Source organism: Theropithecus gelada, chromosome 16 (assembly GCF_003255815.1).
Source record: "Theropithecus gelada isolate Dixy chromosome 16, Tgel_1.0, whole genome shotgun sequence".
Lineage (NCBI taxonomy): Eukaryota > Metazoa > Chordata > Mammalia > Primates > Cercopithecidae > Theropithecus > Theropithecus gelada.
In genome coordinates, this window is record NC_037684.1 from 29,578,332 (window position 1) to 29,591,061 (window position 12,730).

General features: G+C 50.9%; 1 protein-coding gene across 1 annotated transcript; it reads right to left on the reverse strand.

The window, feature by feature from the left end:
- Positions 1–1,634: 1,634 nt before the first annotated feature.
- On the reverse strand, positions 1,635–6,400 carry KRT9 (keratin 9). The gene is made up of 7 exons (XM_025363177.1): positions 5,744–6,400; positions 4,401–4,483; positions 4,122–4,278; positions 3,689–3,850; positions 2,802–2,927; positions 2,456–2,679; positions 1,635–2,043 (listed from the first exon to the last, which is right to left on the reverse strand). The coding sequence occupies exons 1-7, from the start codon at positions 6,398–6,400 to the stop codon at positions 1,635–1,637; spliced, it is 1,818 nt and encodes a 605-aa protein (XP_025218962.1).
- Between the last annotated feature and the right edge of the window lie 6,330 nt (positions 6,401–12,730).

Sequence of the window (12,730 nt, forward strand, 5' to 3'; positions counted from 1 at the left end):
CTCACCATGTTGCTCAGGCTAGTCTTGAACTCCTGGCCCCAAGTAACCCTCCTGTCTCAGCCTCCCAAAGTGCTAGGATTACAAACATGAGCTACTATGTCCTGCCCACCCTATCCCTTCTTAATCCCAAAGAACAAATGGATCAAAGTCTGAGTTTGACTTGCAGTAGGAAAGCTTTATTATAGTCAAGATCATGCAGGGTGTGAGATCACCCCAGGCCAGAGAGAGGAAAGAGGTCTGTCTCCCCAACCCTGAAGTCATCAAAGCCAAGCAGGGTTGGAAGCCAGTGGAAAGCCAGAGGCATATATGCCAAGTCAGTCCAGTCCCAAACGGGCACAGGGGCTGGTTGCCAGCTATTCCTGATGTCAGGATCCAATAAGCAGGCTTCATCAGGGGTCTGCCCATCTGGGGATGGTCAGCTGGGGCTGGGCAGGAGAAGTTTACAGAGGCTCTAGTATCACGAAAGGAAGCCTGTGAAGAGACAGAAGGGAGATGAGGGGGAGAAGGGAGGACTGTGAGCAGGAGCAGAGAGGTTGGGACTTGGGGAAAGATGGGGAAACTCAAAGTAAGGACACTAGAGCTCAAAGAGCTGGAGAATCCTGAGGTGGAAGGACTCTGGGTTCTCCCAATCTACTGGTCCCCATCTAATTCCTGGATCTCTGTTGCAGCAAACCTGGCAGATGCACCCCCAAGTCTGAGGGTGGGGAGCTTATGAGGCAGCCCCCTCCATTCAACAGATATGTTAGTCAATTATTTGGATATTGAGGCAAAAATGGCCCCAGCCTCACTCCTAGATGTACATCCATGGCCCTGCAGTGCCACTGGACACACAAAACCACATCAGACACCCCACAGGGCAGCTCCCAGGCACCTCAAGTCTTCTCTGAGCTAAACATCCCCAGTCATATTACCCAGCCTTTTACTATAATTTCATATTACATTTTTATTTTATAAAACTCAATGTGTACATGGGAAAATTTTCCCTGATCTAGAGACCAACTCACCTGTGTGAGTCTTTCTTACATTTAGATTATGTTCATCCTTTTGGCAGTTGCATCATGCAATAGTTGTGCAAACCAACCACTGACTGCAATCCCTGAGTCTCTTTTCCAGCTGAACTGCTGCTGATCCAGGTCCCCCATCCTCATGAGGGTTGAAAGTACCGGCTGTGAAGCCCCACAGAGCTGAACCCCTCATTTGTGATTGTATGACTTTGAGCAAAGTAGTTATTTTAGTTATTTTCTCTGAACCTCATTTTCCTTAAAATGGGGATTATAATGAAACCTACTTCAAAGGGTGTATCATGATAATGCACAATTTTCAACCCATCTCCTACACTACTGAGACTCAGCCATGTGTAGATTTAGTCCTAGCCTCATCCTAGGCTCTGTCAAAAATAATGATCAATTGAGAACCAAGGGCATGTCTCTGGCACCTCATAGAGGTTTCCCTAACATCTAGCTCTATTCAGAATCTGTATTTCCCAGAGATTCAAAAATACTAAAAAAAAAAAAAAAGGGTGATACCTTGACTCTCCACACCACAACCTAGAGTTGTGCCTCCCTCCACCCCACAACCTAGGATTGTCCCTTACCTTTTGTCTCATCTTGGTCACCAGATTTTGAGGAAGAAGACTAGGAATGGGATGATTTTCCGCTTCCTCCTCCATAGCCGCCACCACTTCCACTCCCTTCTTCACCACCTCCATAGCTGCCTCCACTTTCACCTCCAAAACCACTTCCTCCACCATGGCTGCCTCCACTTCCTCCCCTGGACCCACTTCCTCCACCATAGCCACCCCCACTTCCTCCTCCAGAGCCACTTCCTCCTCCATAGTTGCCCCCACTTCCTCCACTATGGCCACCTCCACTTCCTCCGCTATGGCCACCTCCACTTCCTCCACCATAGCCACCTCCAGAACCACTTCCTCCACCATAGCTGCCTCCACTTCCTCCCCTGGAACCTCTTCCATAACTTCCTCCACTTCCTCCTCGACCTCCTTGGCCACCTCCAAGACCAATTTTTCCAGCTCCGGAGGATTCACTAGGAAAGAAAGAAAACAAGAGAGTTAAAATGAGCGGCCCAAACACACATATATGAGGATGGACCTGAACAGAGTCAGGACCCAAACATGAATCTTTCTGTTTTCCTTCCTGGGAGGCAGAGGACAGAGTCTGGGCTGGCACCATAGCTGGGAGGGTAGAGGCTCCAGCTGGGACTGTGGAGCTTTCCCCTCCCTGGAGCAGGGAGGCAGCGCCTTCTCTCAGTGTCACCATCCTCCTTCCCCAAAGCCCAAATGCACTGAGATCCCCACCGCCCCCAGGATGAAGAAGTCCTCAACCCATAAGACCCTGTGTATAAGAACTTCCCCCAGCTGCCTCTATCCAGAGGGACAGAAGGAGTATCAGAGGCCTAAGAGACCCCCAGGGGTTCCACTGAATCATGGGGCACCTACAAGTCTTCCTGGCCTCCCTCAAGGAGGTTGCGGTAGGTCTGGATTTCTTGCTCCAGCCGCATCTTAATGCTGAGCAGAAGGCTGTATTCCTGATTCTGGCACTCGATCTCTTGCCGGACTTCAGTGATCTGGGCCTCCAAGTTACTGATCTGCTCCTGGATCATCTGCAGCTGGCCACAGTAGCGGTTCTTCGTGTCTTCCAAGCTCTTCTCCAGGGCTGCTTTCTAAGGGTCAAGAGAAGGCTTTAAGAGGGATGCTACATCATAACTCCTCTTCTTCCCACTCCTGGGCTGCAAAGCCTTCCTGTGCCCCACCTTGGCAAAGGGTCTACAGCAGAACTACCAACCTTGCTGAGCTGAGACTGCAGCTCAATCTCCAACTCCTGGACACCGTGCCGGAGCTGGGTCACCTCCTTGGCACTGGACTGCACCTCCTGACCACTACTGGATACCTCATTCTCGATCTGGGTTATCTGCAAAACCAAAGGCTCAGTAAGCATCAGGCTGGGCCAGGAGCTTCAGTGGGCAAGATTCTGCCCCATTCACCAGGATCTTCACCTGCAGGGCCAAGGCTGATCCAAAGCCAAGGACAAGTCTTTCTGAGTTCTGGGTACCCTCCAGCCATGAAGGTTTGTCCAGTCCTCTCAATATGACCTTCCCTCTCAACAAGGTTGCAAGACCCTTCACACTTTGTCTCACAACCATCTTTCTAATCTAACCTTATTCCAAACTTCCCCCACCTTTCACCCACACACACACACACACCACAGACCATGCCTTCATGTATGTGCCAGACTCTGGCTAGGCACTGGAGACTCAAGGAGGAAGAGAACCACCAAGGAGTTCAGTACAGTATGGGAGACACACTGTATCCCTCTCTTGTAGTCTTACATTACATAGCATTAGATTAAATTGTTCACGTTCTGCTTTTGTTCACACACATCTAATAAACTGTGAGCTTCTCAAGGCAGCAATCTTCTTTGGCTCATATCTGAGACATCAATACCTCTGAGACATCAATACTTTACATATAACATGGCACTGGGAAGCTACTTTGTAATGATGTTGGTATGCAGTGAATGAAGATGGTTGAATGACTTCCATTGGAAGATGGATAAATGACAGCTTCACTGAGAGATGGAGAGATAGGAGGATGAAGGAATGGGAGGCCGGAGGGATGGAGATATGCATAGATGGAGGGGAAGAGGTTGAATGGGCAGCCCACTCTGCTCACCTGAGTCTCATATTGATTCTCGATGTCCTTTCTGTTCTTAGCAATGAGCTGCTCATACTCCTGACGCATGTCATTGAGGGTCTTGGTGAGATCTTTGCCAGGAGCAACGTTTATCTCCACATTGACATCTCCACTGTTCTGCCCAGTCAGCTGACTCATCTCCTGCCAGGGAGGAAGGGGAGATGAGGTCAGGGATAAAGTCCTCTGCACCACCTTTCAGATTTCTGCCTGTGGTCCCCACAGGGTACAAAAAGGGGACACAGTTGTGAAGCCAAAGCCCACCCACTACCATAGGTGATGCCAAGGAGAAGCTGAAAGTGTCCTCAAGAGCAAAGGAGAGGGTGTCTCCCAGGTAATTCTCCAAAGCTCCCCTGCTGTCTCGGCATTTCTGCTCCTCCCTCTCCCCAGTAAGCCATAAGCCCCAGCACCCTACCTCCTTATGATTCTTCTTGAGGGCCATCAGCTCCTCCTGCAGAGTCTCATACTGCATCTCCAGGTCAGACTTCTCCATGGTCAGATTGTCCAGCACCTGCCGCAGGCCATTGATGTCAGCATCCACTCCTTGCCGCAGGTTTTGCTCCATCTCGAACCTGCAGACCAGCCAGGGTAGAAAACAATCAAGACGGAACCAGGGCCTACCAGGACCTCCAGAGCACTGAGGTTCAGGGGGTAAGGGCTGATGACAGGAGAGGAAAGGAGGAGCAGGGCTCACTTTATCCTGAAGTCATCTAGTGTCATGCGAGTGTTGTCGATGTCCACAAGAGTTTTGTTGTTGCCCACTGTCAGGTCCACAATCTGAAAAAAAATGACACACCCATGAAATCACACTGTGGACCACTGCTTGGAGGGCAAGAGGCCAGGCAAAGCCACAGGAGGTGAGGATTCCACTCAGGAAGATTCTCAAGAGGAATGAGGAACTTCCAACAGCTGGGACATGGCACAGACCCCTTCCAGGCTTCAGCAAAGATGTTTGGTGTGGCCTTCATTCATTCATTCAACAAATATTTGAAGATCTACTGCAAAGGGCATTGTAGGATTTAGAGATTACTGACATCCTGTTCCTCAAGGAGCCCCCCATTGACTACAAAGTCAAAAGTGTCCTAAAAGAGTTCAAGGAAAGGAGAGGTGGCTTATGGCAATGGGAGATCAAGAAAGACTTCAGGAAGGAGCTGGCTGGCAATTGAATTGGGCGCTGAAGGATGGCTAGGGTGTAACATTAATAAATAAATGGATGAGGTTTGGAGTAGAAGAAACAGCACATCCAGACACATGCAGGAGTGAAAACAAGAGGAATCACTGAATATACTGAAGAGTCAGACTGTGAGCTCCACCAGAACTCAGTCTAGCACATCACTGTGTCTACCCAGTGCAACCCTGAGGGTAGGCACTCACTGAACTGAATTGCTGAATAAATGGACAGATAGATGGACATGTGGGTGGAGGGAGGGAGGAAGGGATGGATGGATGGATGGATGGATGGATGGATGGATGGATGGATGGATGGATGGATAGATGGATGGATGGATGGATGGATGGATAGACGGATGGATGGATGGGTGAATGGATGGATGGATGGATGGATGGATGGATGGATGGATGGATGGATAGATAGCTTCCTTTCCCAGAGTTCTGGATCCTCTCCATCACTTGAATAACCAAATGTACAATCGGGTCCAAAATACCTTAAAAGATCAAGATACACTCCTAAAGAAGCCTAGGAGAAGTACAAAGGAAGAGAGAGTATTGACTTAGACCAGACCTAAAGGAGGTTCCACATCCAGTCCCAGCTCAGCTCATGTTAACCCAGGCCTCCTCTCTGCTCTGCCCAAACTCTGAAAGTTGAAGAAATGGAAATGAACCCTCAGAGCACAGGCCAAAGTCCTATCCTGGGATCCCCAGAAACCAAACACAAGTTTGTTTCTGATGAAAGCGTACATTTCCAAAATGTGAATTCCCTGGCTATTATCTGAGCTTAGAGTTTAGCATTTTACCTTTTTTGGAAGATAAGGAATGTAAGAGAAAAAGACCAAGACAGAGACAGTTTCCTGCACCTACCTGGTCCTTGAGATCATCAATAGTGTTGTAGTAAGAGGAGTAGTTCTTCTGGGTTGCAGCAGGGCCCCTCTTGTCATACCAATCCTGGATCTTATTCTCCAGGTCATTGTTGGCCTCCTCTAGAGCCTGTACCTTATCCAAGTAAGAGGCCAGCCGAGTATTGAGTTCCTGCATGGCGCTCTTCTCATTAGTAGTCAGAATACCACCATCACCGCCTCCAGCACCACCTCCAAAGCCCCCAAATCCACCCCCATAGCCACCACCAAACCCACCCCCATAGCTACCACCAAAGCCACCTCCAGAACCACCACCAAAGCCACCTCCAAAACCCCCAGAACTACCATAGCCTCCTCCAGAAGCACCACCAAAACCTCTGGAACCACCCCCAAAGCCACCACCTAAACTACTGGCACTAAAACCACCCCCAGATCCTCCGCCGTAGCTGTAGCCAAAACTGCCGCCACCTCCCCTCCCACAGACACGAGAGCTTCCCCCTCCATAGCCACTGGAAGAGCTGAATCGGCCCCCTCCTCCACCGCCCCCTGAGGAGCTGAAGCGGCTGTAGGAAGACCTTATGCTGCCCCCGCTGCCCACGCCGCCCCCGCCACCCCCGCCGCTGCGGCTCAAGTAGGACGAGGAGAACTGTCTGCAGCTCATGATACGGCTGGTAGCTCACGGGTTAAGAAGCAGTGGTAGGAGTGCTGCCGGCTCCCAAGTGCAGGGTACAGAGCTGTCCCTGGGACTGCCTACTTATACCCCCAGCTGAAGGTGGCACACCTAGGTGTGCCCTTGGTCTGTGCCAGCCTCCCCCCACAGACCTGAGGGAGGTCTGGGATACGGAGGCAGCTCGGCTGCCCCAGGCTCAGCGTCCTTTGGTGACTGCCTGGGGGCGACCCAGCCTCTCTCCATTGTGTGGGATAATTTGATGATATTAGGCTGTCAGGGCCACCATAAATCAGCTCTACTGCCACAGGGGTGACCTAGATCCTGGAGCCTGGTCTCTGGCTGGCCCCAACAGCAGGTCTGAGACTTAGCCCCTTCAGGATAGAAACTCGCAGGAGCAGAGTCACCTCCTCTATTGATGGTCAGTGCTGTCTGCATCCCTCCTTGCTCCCACCTTGTGCCCACTGTGGGCTGAGCTGGAACCAGGGTACTAAGGAGTTATCACAGAGGAGGGGGAGGCACAGCCCCTGCCCTTGTAGAGACCCAAAAGGATGAAACCAGTCCTCGCTCTCAGGATCCTCAAGGCTTTCTGTGGAGACTGAGGCTCTGCCCTTGGGAGACTCCAGTTTGATAAGAAGACAACAGGCATGGCCAAAAGATGGAGAGAGGCACCCAGACCTTGCCCGCCGGTGCTCAAGGACAGCGTGCAGAGTTCACACAAAGGGCTGGGAGAAGAAAGTGGACCAAATAAACAAGGGGGTGCTGACACTAGCTGACCTCTGAGCAGGAATCCAAGTGGCTCGACTGTCCTGGTCCTTTTGCAGGGCCCAGCAGGGAGCGTGGCATTGACCTTGGTCGAGTGCCTACCCAATACGGAGCTCGGGAGGGGATACCGAGATGTGTGACGTTTCCCTGCTCCTGGCAGAAACTTGGATGTATATTCTGGTCACCAAGGCCAGAAGAGAATGGTGAAGAACGCGCTGGTCTCCGGTCTGCCTACCTGAGCTCCATCCAGCTCCATGCTCATGAGCTGTGTGACTTTGGTAAGTTACTTAACTACTCTGTGCCTCAGTTTCCTCCTCTGAAAAAGGTTGATATGAATAGTTTGTCCATCTCCTAGTAAGAGACTTGTGAGAAATGCTCAAAAAATGTTTGACTCTCTCTGATCATTCAGCCCCCTAACTCCCCGTTAACTCTGCCCTCATCTGGACCTTAGCCATGAGCTTCTAACCGCCCTCCCTGCCTCTCCCATGTCCCTCTGACTCTTCCTGCAGAGCAGCCAGAATGATCTTTCTAATCCATGTCTGACAACATCACTTCACTGGCTTCGCTCCACCCTCAAGATAAGGTCCACATTCCTGGCACTTAGGCCAGTCACCATCTTTCCATTCCTGCCCCATCTCCCACCATCCCCCTGACCCCCTAGAAAACCATACAACACTCCCCAAACGCCCTTCTTCCCTCTAAGAATACTCGGCACTTGCCGTGACCTCTAATTGAAATGCCTCCCTCCATCTTTTCTACACAGAAAACTACTCATCTTCAGTGATCGCTCTGAGTGCCTCCTCCTCCGTCTTCCTGTACTCTCGCCCCTGCGTTTGTACTGTGCTCTGTTACAGTGTCTCACACTTATCTCCATGGCTCTATGAAGCACTTGATGAAGAATAAAAGTTCATGTACAGAAAAAAAAGAAGACAGCTCTCTCTATTGGCAGCAAGAGCTCCTCTAAACCTGCTCGTGCTCATCTTGTACCTGCCCCATTGCCCAGCACCACGTCTGGTCCGAGTAAGATGCCAACACATACGAGATGGAGGACAGATGCCAGTCATTCCAAAAAGATGCTTATTGCTGAAAAGGAGCTAAAGGTAAGGAAAGAGAGGCCAGGATGATCAGCAAAGGCCTGAAAGAAGCAATGCCTGCATGTTTAGGAGGCATAGATGACTGGTATTTCTTGAGGGGCTTTTAACTGATGCTCAGCGACTGTTAAATAATACTGAAGTGGCCGCACACGGTCCACGCCTGTAATCCCAGCACTTTGGGAAGCCAAGGTGGGCAGATTGCCTGAGCTCAGGAGTTCGAGATCAGCCTGGGCAACATGGCAAAGCCCCATCTCTACTAAAAATACAAAAAAATAATCTGGGCGTGGTGGCGCACGCCTGTAATCCCAGCTACTCAGGAGGTTGAGGCATGAGAACCACTTGAGACCAGGAGGCACAAGTTGCAGTGAGCGGAGATCTGTGCCACTACGCTCCAGACTGGGCTACAGGGCAAGACTCTGTCTCAAAAAAAATAAATAATAATAATAATAATGCAGCACTTGGAGAGAAGATGTCTTTTTTCCATGTTTGTTTGTTGGTTGGTTGGTTGGTTGGTTGGTTTTGAGACAGAGTCTCACTCTGTCATCTAAGCTGGAGTGCAATGGCATGATCACAGCTCACTGCAGCCTCAACCTCCTGGACTCAAGCCATCCTCCAGCCTCGGCCTCCCAAGTACGTGGGACTACAGGCACACACCACCATGCTCAGCTAATTTTTTTCATAAAGATGGGGTTTCCCTGTGTTGCCCAGGCTGATCTTGAACTCCTGGGCTCAAAGGATCCTCCTGTCTCAGCCTCCCAAAGTGCTGGGATTACAGGCATGAGCCACTGCCCCTGGCCTCTTTTTCTACTTTTCTATCTTCTGATTAGACAAGGATGAAATCTCATTTGGACACTAAGGCCTGTCTAATGCCCCACCACACTTATCAATCACCCTGTTCAAAAAAAGAGAGCCAGCTTTGGGCTCAGAACCTTTAGAAAGTAACGGCATCTAGTTAGAAGTTCAGTATTTCTGTATATCATTTCCTTCTGCTTCTGGCAAGTGAGTATGACTTTCTTTTTGGTAGTAATGTAAGATTTCCTTTATAAATATATCAGTTGAAATGAAAGGTGAGCTAATTTACCAAAATGTGTTAAATAAATATTTAAATGGATGGTACAAAATATGTTAAATTAAAAATTAAGCAAGTAGTTTAAGTTTTGAAAATTAAGAGAATTTAATTCTCTTTTATTCAATATTCAGAGAATACTGAAGGCGTTTTATGAATGGTTAATACATGGAGACTCTTAGATCAAGGCTAGTGGCTATAATTGATTCCCTTTCTACTTTCTTTTTTTTTTTTGAGATGGAGTCTCGCTCTGTCGCCCAGGCTGGAGTGCAGTGGCGCGATCTCCGCTCAGCTTACTGCAAGCTCCACCTCCCAGATTCATGCCATTCTCCTGCCTCAGCCTCCTGAGTAGCTGGGACTACAGGCGCCCACCACCATGCCTGGCTAATTTTTTTTTTTTTTTTTTTTTTTTTGTATTTTTAGTAGAGACGGGGTTTCGCTGTGTTAGCCAGGATGGTCTCGATCTCCTGACCTCATGATCCGCCCACCTCAGCCTCCCAAAGTGCTGGGGGATTACAGGCGTGGGCCACCACACCCAGCTTCTACTTTCTTAAACTGTTTTAAACCATTCAGGGTCTTTGCCAAGCTCTGCTGGGAAGCCCAGAATCTCCTGCAATGTGTTCCAAGGCCTGAGAAGTTACCCTCTTCCCCATGCCCATGCTGATGCCACCACTCTGGTTCGGACATAAGCCCCAGGTCCTGGGTCCCTGAGCTGGATGGAGAAGTCGGTAGTGCTGTGGGTGGGCCACCCTGGAAAGATCCAGCAGAGTGGCACTTCGAGAACCCTGCTCTGTCATCTGCAAATGTATCTGTGCTGGGGGATCCTAAGAACAGCTGAGACCCACTTGACTGAGCAAAGCTCCCCACTGGGGCACCCCGGCCAGCTAAGCCTCTTGAGAGATGGCCCTGCTTTCCAGCCCTGGTGCCAAACCCCAACCCCTGTCCTCACCCACCTTCTCCACTTCCCACCCTCCAGCCCTGTCCTAAGCCTCGCCCAGCCCAAAGCAGCAGGCTTCGTCCCTCGGAATTCCTCCCAGCTGCCGGGGAAAGTGAGCTGAGCCTGAGGACCACGGTGGGGTGGAGAGCACAGTAGCTCCCCAGCCAGGCAGGGCTGGGTCACCAGCCAGCCTCACCCTCCCTTCCCCTGTGGTCCTCAAAGCTGGCCTCAGTTTCCTCATGAGAAGCTCCTTCATAAGTGTTGCCAACGGCTATAAAGACAGAGGGCTCCCGCCCGTAATCCCAGCACTTTGGGAGGCCAAGGCGGGCAGATCACAAGGTCAGGAGATCGAGACCATCCTGGCTAACATGGTGAAACCCCACCTCTACTGAAAATAAAAGAAATTAGCCAGGCATGGTGGCGGGCGTCTGTAGTCCCAGCTACTCGGGAGGCTGAGGCAGGAGAATGGTGTGAACCCGGGAGGCGGAGCTTGCAGTGAGCCGAGATCGCACCACTGCACTCCAACCTGGGCGACAGAGCAAGATTCTGTCTAAAAAAAAAAAAGGCAGAGGATTCCTAGATGAATGCCCAACTGCTGCCCACATGTAGCCCCTGCCACATTGGCCCTCCTCCCCCCACATCTGGCCTTGTTCCAATACAAAGAGGAGCTTACTGTGCTTGCACCTCCTACGGTCCAGATAGGAGGTCTTGCTCTAGCTGCAGCAGAGCACCATCTCTTCCCTTCTCCCAAGCTCTCTGCCTGGCATGGGAACCAGACTGGGCAAGATGGGGCCAGGGATGAGGAAGGCCAACAGCATGGCCTGAGTGAATGATTTCTTCTAGGTCATGTGACATGGCTCACTCTTCCAACCTCTCAGGGCTCAGGGTCTGCCCTCTGAGCCCCACCTTCAACACCTCCCATGGGAGCCCTCCAAAGAATGAACCAGGAATGGAAACGGGCAAGCCCATGGCACCCTGACACCTGGGACCCAGCAAGAATCAACACTGCCTCTCCAGCCAATGTGCAAGGCTGCAGCCTAGACCCAGTGCCAGCATCCCAAATGCAGGCCCTCCCCTTGGGGAGTGGATGGAGTAGAAGAGAAGGGGCTGCAAGGACCCACATAGACAAGCAGAGGGACAGAGAGGGAACAAAAGATTCCACTTGCAAGGTGTCCCCAGAGGCAAAAGTATCGTCCACTGGGGACATGGGGACCTGGAAGCAGCACAAGAACAGTTTTGCTCTGGTCGTGGGAGCCCTCTTGCTTGACTGTAAGCAGCCTCCCACACCCCCAATTTACTCTCCATTGCTGTCTGTCATTGATCCCCAGGTGGGGCCAGGGAGGGACCTGAGTCAGCATGTGGCTGGCTGCTGGGAGAGGGAGCACCAGCTGAGTCACGGCTCCTCCCCTGGAGCATCCATGAGCCATCCAGGCAGGTGTGCATTGCCCACTGGCGCAGGGCTGTGGGTACCTGCACCTGTCTGTCAACACTGATTCTTTCCCATACAACAGGCACTTGCCACCACCCTGCCCAGCCAGACCCTCTCAGACTACAGTGAGGGGATGGAGTGGGCCCACATAGGTGCCTCCACTTGAGTCTAGGCACCCCAGGCTTGTGTCTGCTAGGACACACCTAGCAGAGAGGCTGAGAGCACTGGCTTCGGAGCCAGGCAGGTCATAGTGTAAAGTCAGATTCTTCCACTTATTTGGGGAAAGTTGCTTCCCCTCTGTGAACCTGTTTCCTCACTGTAAATTCGGATTCATCCTTTACTGAGCACCTACTATGTGCCAGGCATTGGGTTGAGTGCTGGGGATGAAGTAATCTTGATGGACAGTTATGGGATAAAATAGACCTACAAAAATGAACATGCAATTCACAACTGAGGTGAGCATGGTTGGTGGGGGAATGCAGAGCACATAATAAAGGGTGTGGCATGGTCTGGGGCACCAGCAACCTTCTCCCTGAGAAAGAGACACTTGAGTGAAGGGGGAGGAAAAAGGGGAGGGGCATACAGCATGTGCAAATGTCCTGAGGTGGGAACAAGCAAAGTGACTGCCAGGTCAGGAGTCCTTTGTGGCTAAAGGGCAGTGGGTTAAGTCAAGCAAAGGATTTCAGTGGGAAAAAATAAATAGTTCTGACCTTGGCCAGGCATAGTGGCTCACACCTGTAATCCCAGCACTTTAGGAGGCCGAGGCAGTCGGATCACCTGAGGTCAGGAGTTCGAGTTCAGCCTGGCCAACATGGTGAAACCCTGTCTCCACTAAAAATACAAAAATTAGCTGGGTGTGGTGGCGGACATCTGTAATCCCAGCTACTTGGGAGGCTGAGGCAGGAGAATTGCTTGAATCTGGGAGGCTGAGGTTGCAGTGAGCCCAGATCGCGCCACTGCACTCCAGCCTGGGCGACAGAGCGAGACTCGGTCTCATAAAAACAAATAAATAAATAAAAATTTAAAAAGTAGT

Coding starts and splice junctions, on each gene's coding strand:
- KRT9 (XM_025363177.1), bottom strand. CDS start 6,400: ATGAGCTGCAGACAGTTCTCCTCGTCCTACTTGAGCCGCAGCGGCGGG. Junction 4,484..5,743: donor TTGATGATCTCAAGGACCAG/GTAGGTGCAGGA, acceptor ATTTTTTTTCAG/ATTGTGGACCTGACAGTGGG. Junction 4,279..4,400: donor CTAGATGACTTCAGGATAAA/GTGAGCCCTGCT, acceptor GCTGGTCTGCAG/GTTCGAGATGGAGCAAAACC.